At 42.5% G+C, this 9,608-nt stretch overlaps 1 protein-coding gene across 3 annotated transcripts; it reads left to right on the forward strand.

The window, feature by feature from the left end:
• Nucleotides 1-247: 247 nt before the first annotated feature.
• On the forward strand, nucleotides 248-9,318 carry LOC149205155 (uncharacterized). 3 transcript variants are annotated; one of them, XM_089394917.1, is made up of 6 exons: nucleotides 248-1,257; nucleotides 2,178-2,252; nucleotides 2,849-2,971; nucleotides 3,131-3,538; nucleotides 3,630-6,703; nucleotides 6,796-9,318. In XM_089394917.1, exons 1-6 carry the CDS (start codon nucleotides 604-606, stop codon nucleotides 8,351-8,353), a joined length of 5,892 nt encoding a protein of 1,963 aa, XP_089251043.1. In that variant the 5' UTR covers nucleotides 248-603; the 3' UTR covers nucleotides 8,354-9,318. The 3 variants fall into 3 exon arrangements, with proteins under 3 accessions (XP_089251043.1, XP_089251044.1, XP_089251045.1); XM_089394918.1 differs by lacking the exon at nucleotides 248-1,257 and adding an exon at nucleotides 1,271-1,620; XM_089394919.1 differs by lacking the exons at nucleotides 248-1,257; nucleotides 2,178-2,252 and adding an exon at nucleotides 2,317-2,702.
• The last annotated feature ends 290 nt before the right edge of the window (nucleotides 9,319-9,608 follow it).

A 9,608-nucleotide genomic window follows, 5' to 3' on the forward strand; every position in this document is an offset into this window, starting at 1 on the left:
TCAATTTGACCACAAATAACTTTAGATAGGCCACATGTAATGATATCAATTCACCAAATAATATCCACTTTTATATCGATTCTACCCCAAATAACTATTATAAACTACATTATCTATATTAATATATATAAAATTCTATTTCCTCAAGAGTTCCGTTCACAATAATACTCGCCCATAAGAGTTTGAAGCAAAGTCCAACACCAAATTGAAACGTTCATGGGACGCCCGAAAAGGAAAGGCAGGACCATATTTAGGTCAGATTTGTGATAGTGGCCTTCTATATATACCCTTCATAGATCCATAGCCACATATGTCTAACACAATATTTATTTCACATAATAACAGAGGCAGGAATCTTGAGGAGCTTGAAACCCTCGAAACCCTAGCAAGATCGATTGTTGCAGTAGCGCAGAGAAAAGCTGAGAATATCATCGCGGCGGCGAAGGCATCTGGTTTCTTTGGGGCCTTTTGCCAGCATTGTTTGTGATATTGGCTGTGGCCAAATCTGTAGAAAATCCCAGTTTTTTTAATTAGGGTTTTGAACGCAGGAAGCGCCGGCCTCACAGAGCAAGGTAAGGAACCGAATCTTGATACGCGAGAAAAATGATGACACTGCAGACGATTTCTGTGAAGAAAGGTATCGAGGGCAGCCGAAAATGCTTCATCGTTGAATGCAGGCCGGCCGATGGTAATAATAGTAATAAGTTAGGGTGGTCTAAAAGTTTTGACTGCGACGAAGATGCGGAGGCGGAGGCTAATGCCTTGAGTTTTGCATGTTCGACGGAGTGTTTTGCAGAGTTTAGGAGGTTTCTGTCGGGGAATAAGGACGAGGGTTTATCTGATTCGTCTACGTCTGTCTCTGCTGGATCTGGCGGAAACAGTAACAGGAGAAATATGAGGGGCAATGCTACTGGAAGGAGTAGGAGTTCTGTTGTTAGTAGGACGAGGAGCAGGAAGAGGGTGATGACCATGTTTGTTTGTGTGAGGAGGAACGGATTGAATGGCTTGCGGTTTGTGGCCGCAGTGGGCGAGACGCGTGCTGGGTTGCTTCGATCGGTGTCGTTCAGAGTCAATGAGTCGGTCGAAGAGGCGATTAAGAAGGCTGTTGAATTTCTTAGAGGAGGTGCAGGCTCGCGGAGCAGGCATGGCCGCCATCGGGGCGATGCTGTGTCTAATTCGAGGAAGATAGCTTCTTGCAGGTGTTGCGTTGGACAGCTAGGAAAAAGCAACGATGATGCTCTGCTGGATGATACACAGGTTGATTTGATTTCTTTTTATCTGGGTTTTGCATTGAATCCATGAATTGGAAACTCGAGAAAGTTTTGGGCATTAACCTCAAAGGGCATTGACCACGTTTCAAGAAGTCAGCGCAGACCACTTCTTTGAAGAGTCGAAGCCCGGTGGGGCTATAACACAACCCACTTTCATGAACCTGGTTGTCCTGTTGTGGCTAACGTCCATGAATTTGAAACAGTTTGAAATCGAAACTGCCAGTGCTTACAGTGCTGCACTCTATTTAACTTCCCTCTGGGCTACACTTGCAGCTCGGTTGGGATGGGTCTGGAAGTTTTCTCATCTACTAGGGTCTAAAATGGATGTTTCTCCTTTTGGTAGATAGAGGTGAGTTTGTTTTACAGGTCCGGGGTCTGTAGTTTTGGGATCCTCCCATTCAGGGACTTGGGGGCTTGGGTATTTCAGGGGTTTAGATTTTTGTTTTTCACCTTGCGAGGGTTTGAGGATATCCTGCTAACCGTCAAGGATTAATTTCGGGCAAGTCTTTTGTGTGCATTGCAGTGGGAATATTCATTCGGGGCAAATGTTTTGTGTGCATCATAGTGGCGCTTTTGGTTGAAATTTTAGCATGGGGTTAGATATTTAATTTGGATCTCTTGTTTTTGCATTGCACGAAGTATTCTGAATTTTGTGGTGAAAGTAGCCTTTATCATTTACCAGATTATTTATCTGCGTGGCTGATACTTGTTATGCAACAATCATCTTTTGTCTTTTTACAGTGAAGGTTAGAGTACTGCCCATCACTCGTGAGTAGGGAAGGTCCTGGTTTAGGGTGGATTATCACTAACCGCATTTCAGTGCAGTGATTGACTTAATTTGTGTTTTAGAAAAAATGACCTTTTTGGTTGGGGTTAATTTTCGTTGCTGTTTTTTTTATTATGCAGGTTTTTGAGGATACCATATGCCTGGCTTGTCAGAACGTGGAGAAGGAGATTGTTGTCATCAGGATGGATGAACAGGTTAGTTCCAGGCATACAAAAAGACATGACATTCAAGGCGGTGTTTTTAACAGGGAAAAATAGTTGCAAGGGTGCAAAAAATCTTTGAACAGGGATCGGTTGTTGATTAATCTGTCTGCAGGAGGCTTTGCCAGTGTGCAATCTATGCTTGGGCAGAAAATTTGGGAAAATGTATTGCATCGTTGCTTTATTAAAAAAAATACAGGGGCAAAATTTCACAGGGATAATCTTGCAGAGTTTTGCTTATTTTGCCCTTAGGACATACACAGGTCATGCTATTTTGAAAGGGATGATGTTATCTGTATTAGATTGCCTTGAAGTTTTTCATCAGCTTGTGTCTATCTGCCTACCTAAAATGCTTCAGCAACACAGTTTTTATTTGAGCAACATGATCTGGAGTGAAAGGCTTTCATAGGGCCTTGTTAAGGCTGAATAACGAACTGCCTCAAGGTAATGGCCTCCAGATGCAGGCACTGGCAGGCTGTTATCAGCTTAGGGCGTCATGGTTCAAAAGTAGAAATAAAACGTATAATATGTTGTCATTAAATTAATACTAACACAAGGGGTTGACAAGTGGTTTCTTACCTGTTTCGCAGGGATTATATAGCGAAATGTCACTTAAAGACATATGCAATGACTCAAAACACAGGGAGATGGTTGCAGAGGAGCAAGTTTGTTGGATATGTGGGTGTGAGGACAATGAAGATCACGAGGCAATGGTGGGTTTCCTTTGCTAGCAGCAGAAGGATCTTAGATCTTATTGGATGTATTTTTTGTTATTGCTGTCGAACTAGTCTCTGCTCTATTGGCTATCATCTGGAAGGGGTTCGTTGTAAAACAGTACCTGCTAACAGGTACCATTTATGATTCATTTGCAGATTCATCCTTGCACCTGCAACGGAGGCTTAGTTGTTGCACATCCTAGTTGTGTTGATGCTTCTCGAGCAACTTCTAGGTTTTGTAACAGACAGGCAGGCACTTCTTGTAAGGTTTGTGGTGGTAATGGAACGCTAAGCAATGGAAGGCTGCTTTTTGACACACAGACCGGAACAGGTGAAGCAGGAGATGAGTTTTCAAAACTCCCTGCCCCAAATTTGAGCTTCACGAAGACGGTGACAGCTACGAATTCAGATGGTAGAGCATTGAAGCGAGCTCGTAAGCGGTTGCTTAGCAATGAATCAATGGGTAAGAAGCGATCTCCTTCGAATAGTGTGAAAGAAGACATTGGTGGGCAAGTTGTATCGACACCTGAGAAGGATGATATGTCAATCTCTGAATCTGAAAAGGTGCTTATTTTTATTTTATTTTTATTCAATTTTAGTAGCTTGAAATGGCTTAGACTTATCATAAAGTATCTGATAGTGTCGACTTGAGCAGGTGGGACAGAAATCGCTGACTCGGCGGTTTAATGATGCTGTTACAAGTGTCCCGATAAAGAAACGGAAATTTAATTTGGTCTGCTCTCCCTCTCCACCAAGATCACCATCCCCAGAAATTGCAAAGCCTAAAACATTTTGTGAAGTTTCTTCTCCAGAAAGACCCCATGTCAACTTGAATGGCCCTGGAGAGCAACATATTCTGGATGGCATTGCTATTACAGGGGAATGTCCTCAACAAGATTTTGGAGGCACAATTGAAAATGAAATTCAATCTACTGAAATGTGCAACAATGGAAATTCTATTCGTGCCAAAGTTGTTAGCAGTGCAGATTTTTCCGGAATTTCAATGTTAGCAGCAGCTGCTTGTATAAGTGATCTTGGGAACAGTGTTAATAACGTAGAAGACATAGGGGCCAGAGCACAATTCCAGCCATCAGAGAGTGCAAAGGTAGCATCATTAAGTGTGAAAGATGGCATGGAAATTCCAGGTGGAGAAGAGGTTGTTACAGAATTGCAAATTCATGAAAAAGATTGCGAGGATCAAACACACGTGACTCCCAAGATTTATCAAGCATCTGAATTGGAGGATAAGAGGCACACAGGTGATGAGATAGAAAAATACATCTCTCTTGGTGAAAGAGATGTGGGTCTTGCTGTCAATGATGAAGTGGGTCAGCCGATGGATCTGGAACTAGTAAGCAATAATATTAGTAGAGGACCTGAGATTTCTTGTTTAGCCAATGATGGAAATGCAATAGGTTCTTGCCCTGTAAAGCTGTCTGAAAACAGAGGAAACAAAAGTGGAAAACTTTTGAGATTGGATTCTGGATATTTGAATGATGACAGATCTCATTGGGACCTGAATACTGTGATGGACAAATGGGAAAACCCACCAGAGGATCTAATTGGAGCTACTGGAACAGAATCTTTTTCAAAAATACCAGGAAGATCTCTAAATAACAATAATATTGTATATTCAGAGGATATTCAGCTTCAGGTTGCAGTTGCAGAATGGAAGGGTGATATTAGAAGTTTAGAACAAGATATAGTCAGAAAGGGTGATGGCATGAATGTTCATCAGCCAAAGACTTTGGAACAACTCTCACTATTTGATAAGCATGTTGATTCTAATATTTCTCTTGGTTTTCATATTGATACTGCTTTAAAACATCAGTCAGTTCACGATGAAGTGTTGGCTAACCGTGATTCATCGGCAATGAGTGTTGCTAAATCAGATGGCTTTGGCAGCGAAAATGGTTTGAATCTATCCATTGCTCTATCACATGGAATTTCTGACTCCGCTAAAGACATTTATACTGAAAGTGAAATTGGTAGACAAGAAACTAGCAATGCGAGTCATGTTTCAGAGATGCATCTTCAAGCACCAGCTGACAGACACCTTACCTTAATTCCAGAAATTGATGCATCCTGTAAAGTAGCGCAGGGGATAGCTCTTGTAAAGGATTCTATAACAGTATCGAATGAAACTTCTAAAGAAAATCACTGTGGATATAAGGAAGCGTTTGCTTCTCATAAGCATGCTTTGGGGCATGTCAAACATGAGATTGAAGTTTGCGATGGCACTGAGGTTCAAAAAGATGGCACTGTTTCTGACTCACCTTGTAACACTACCGACAGTGGACCAAATGTTGATGTGTCTTTCCCAGTTGTTGAAGGATTTCGCAGTGTTGATGCGACTATGGCTGTCAATGATAATTTCTGCCATGATGATGAACCTGGTTTAAAAGATGAAAGCCTGGGCATGGTTGAAGAACCCATGGCAATTGATGAGAGTGTTTCTACGGTTGACACTCCTGTGAGACTTGATTTGAATGTCTGCAAGGGTGGTGTGTCTATTTTAAATACGCAGATTGATGACAAGGTTCATGATATTGTTGCAGTTCGTGAGAGTGTCTCTAAGGTTGATGCCCCAGTAACTGGTAATGAGAGTGTCTGCATTGTTAACGACACTTTTGCAGGTTATGAAAGTGCCTGCAAGGTTGAGTCCATTGAGGCTGTTGAAGAGAGGGAGGTCAATATTGGGTTTCCAGTGACAGTTGATGAGAGCGCTTGCAATGTGAAAGACACTGTAGCAATTAGTCAGGGTGTTTGTATGGTTGATTGTCATGTGGCTGTTGAACAGAGTGTCTGCAAGCTGGATGCTCTTGCAGCTGTTGATGCATGCACCAACATTGGGAAGTCTAAAGGTCAGGAGGAGGCATTGGATGAATGTTCTGTAGAGATGGTCTCAGAAGTCGCCAGTGATGATGTTTATGAAGAAGATGATGAACCTGTTTCTTATACCGGAAGGATGATGGATGGGCAAGCGGATGATGATTCCCAATATGAAGATGGAGAATACAGAGATCAAAATTCTTGTTATTGGGATGAAGATATAGCAGAAGAACTGGAAGCTGAACGTGTTGACTACGGTTACTCGGATGGTAGAGATGCGGATGAACTTGGTATTTCTGATGAGAGGGTTTCCACATCACTTCAAGCTGAGAGTAAATGTAAAGGGGAGGGTCCTACAGATACTGAAAATGTTGAACATGAAATGAATAGGAATGATGCACAACAGGGAGAAAGGGGTGAAAACTGTATTGATACTAATCAAGTGTTGCAAGATGGGCAATTTGTCGAAGCTGTCCAGGTGAGCTCACTCAAGCAAGGAAACAATAAAGCCAATGCATCAGCTTTGGACAGGTCAGAAATTGAAGGTGATTCGAAATCAATCGAAATATTCCGTCAAGATAGTCAGACAGCTATGGAGGTTAGGCAACATTGCTCCCTGGATTCACATGAGCCTCCAGAACTGAGGAAAGTAAAGAATCCAACCTCATCAAGGCAGAAGTTTTCTGGATGGGATCAATTACCTGAAGGGTTTACAACAGCAGAAGAAGCACTCAAGAGTGTCGAAGAAAATATTGCAAAGCGGGGTCAAGGTTTTGGCTGGGCTGGTCCCAGTCAAAGGTGCTTTCTGGGGCAGATAGGATCTATTGAAGCTATGCAAATGGATAGAGCTAGGTATTGTGCTTCTGGAAGAGATGGAGTCTACCTAGCACGAATCAGGTATACACTTTTACATTTCTTGTTCTTTCATATTCTTCTTTGTTTAGCTTATGCAATGTGTCTGATTTCAGCTATGTCTTCGTGTCAATCAGGGATGATGGTCTTGATACAAGTCCAAGATTCGCTTCAAGGGGAACGGGTAGAGTAAGGACTGCTGGAAGGGGCAGGTCTATGCATGGAATGCGTAGTAGAGGAAGGGGTGATTCCTGGATGGGTCCTACAAATGGGCAATGGGGATCAAGTAGACATCATTCTCCAAACTATTATGCTAGTCCTACTGGATTTGGGCCACTAGGACATACGAATGCTGCTGCTGTTGCTGCTGCCAAGGTTGAAAGCAATGGTTTTGTCGTGGCACCTGATGGAACAATTGTAAAAGCCAGTAGCTCAGGCCTTACAGTAAGGGGAGAAATGTGCCCCTTGACAGGTACTGGTCGAGGTAGCCATGGGAAGATAATGGGAAAGGGATCCTTAGTGGATGGTGGTGGGAACACATTGTTTGGATTACAAAAGGGTATGGAACCTGGCAGAGATACGAGTGTGAGCCCTGATAGACGAGTGACTATGGGCAGGGGCAGGGGCAGGGGTAGGGGTAGAACTGGATTTGGTTCAGCTGCTATTGGCCCTCTGAGGCGAGGAGGCCCAGAAAGGTATGGAAGGGCATTGTTTGGTGGTAATGGTGGGCTGGATCCCTCCATGGTTGATTCTCATAGGTCAATCCAATCAGCTGATTATCGCTTGGTAAGGAGAGATAGGAGCTTGTCACCACCGCTCAGAAGGAGATCACCAACCTTAAGGAGTTCACTATCTTACAGATCTCGCTCACCATCAAAGTCTTCATCAAGATCGAGGACACGCTCTCCACGAATGTGGTCCTCTCCAAGAGGAAGAACTTTCAGTGGGCTAGACGGGGGTTCAGGATCTAGAAGACGCAGCAGGTCTCCTAACATCAGGACTGAGACAAGACCGGAGAGGCTGAAATCTCCATCTCATCGGGTAGGAATTTCTCGACATACAATGAGTTCGTTACCATCTTCCAGAAATCAACGTTCTTCTCCACAAACAACAAAATGGTCCAGTGACAGAAGGGATGCGGAACACATCAGGGATTATGATTCAAGGAGGCACTCAATTCCCACAAGGAGTTCACCACGTCGATTGTCTCCCCGCAATATTAATAGATCTGGTTGGCTGGATTCTACTGGCAGATCAAAGCATTGTGAGTACTTGAGAAAGTTGAGACCATTGCATTCTGGCAGGTCAGCAGAGTTTAGAAGTGACTCCAGACGTGCACGGCGTGAAGAAAACGAAGTTAAGTGGAAGAGTTATGGTAATGGGGTGGTGCATTCTGCTAGAACAGTTGATGGTGGCAGCGATATCAGACATCTAAGGAATGAAGAAGATGGGCTTAAGGCCCACAGTTCTCGATCTAAAGAGGCTGCTGATTTGCAGGCCAGAGGTAGCCCAAGAGCAGGTGATAAAGACATGGCTAGCAGGGCAGGAAGTGCATCTCGAAGAGAAAGAAGTAGAGAAGATGACAAAGCTGACATGAAGTATAGCAGAGATGGAAGATCTAGAGGTAGTATCAAATCTTCAGTTACACGTGAACTTGATGATGATGTAGCACCAAGGCGAAGGAGGCCTTCGTGATTGATTTTCAGTTATGCATTGCAGTAGAGGTTTCCAGGTGGCTGGACCACATACATTTTGTTTACCCCATCCAGTCTTGTAAAGATAATGAAAGTTTGTCCAAGAATTGTTTTACAAATTTTGATGATATGTTTCATTTCCATCATAGAGGGCCATAACCCCAAAATTGTGATAAGGTACTTGAGTCCTTTCAGGTATTGGTCTGTTAGTTGCTCTTGATATGTTGCGACTGCCTGTCAGGAGCAAGTAACTATTATATGGGTTGAAACATTGAAGCTGGTCTTATTCTTGTGAGTGTCTCTGGTTCAGCTCTGGATATGCAGATTGGAACGCTCTCCATTTTTTTGAAGCACATGTATCTAAACAAATTTGCTGACGAGCACCCAAATGCTGTTGATTTTTATATCTTGGTCAAGTTGCACATGAATGATTTTATTGGAGTTCGTGCTTTACAGTCACTCTGTTGACTTCATCGGCTATTCCAATCCTGCGATACAGTTTTATTGTTTTTGCTGATGTTCAAATTTCCATGGGAGGTAAAGATATTTGGGTTCCTTTTATGGTGTGGTGTATATTTTCCAAAACAATATATTTGCTGGGATTTGTAAAACTCTTAATACATACATTATAGTAATCAGCGATATTTCCAAATTGAGTCGACTGTATATGTGCAACAAACCTTCCAAATTGAGTCGTATATGTGCAACGGTTTGTTGCATGCAAGACCTGAATATCACTTAATTTCTACCAAACTTCATGGAAGGTTATGGTATTCAAAATCGTTCGGTTTGTAGCCTTGCTTCTACGAGGACTTAGACGCTATCACCAGATACTCACTATGAGGTTTAGAATGCGATGAAATGATGCACAATAGGGATAGATCGCATTTTGGGTGCAAAACCATGTAAACAGCTTTATTTGGGGGTCATGCTGAGCTGTTCATATTCACCTATTTATTGCTTATCCGCCCATCTCTTCATGGATCTTGCCTTGTTAAGTGCTGAAGATTCTGAAAATGTGATTCTGAAATTGTAGAGACAAATGAGACAGTAGCCATTTATTTTACAAAATTTACTTTGTGGCCAAGTCAAAGGGTTGCCAAATTCAAAACCATAACATCCAGAGGGTAACAATTGAGAAGCTTCAGAATTGTTTGTTTTCATGGTGGATGTACAGTGGACAAGCGCCCTTAATGGCTCATTTAAAAAAGTTAATTAGCATGTTTCACTCTTTATCCCATATTTGGGTGTCGTCC

This window comes from Pinus tabuliformis, chromosome 1_2 (genome assembly GCF_031772625.1).
Source record: "Pinus tabuliformis cultivar Carrire ecotype Pingquan chromosome 1_2, CPIR1, whole genome shotgun sequence".
NCBI lineage: Eukaryota > Viridiplantae > Streptophyta > Pinopsida > Pinales > Pinaceae > Pinus > Pinus tabuliformis.

Bases quoted from the DNA above. Each gene is read 5' to 3' on its own strand.
- LOC149205155 (XM_089394917.1), top strand. From the start codon at position 604: ATGATGACACTGCAGACGATTTCTGTGAAGAAAGGTATCGAGGGCAGC. The intron at 2,253-2,848 runs GTTAGTTCCAGG...CCTGTTTCGCAG, and splicing joins TCATCAGGATGGATGAACAG to GGATTATATAGCGAAATGTC. The intron at 6,704-6,795 runs GTATACACTTTT...CGTGTCAATCAG, and splicing joins GTCTACCTAGCACGAATCAG to GGATGATGGTCTTGATACAA.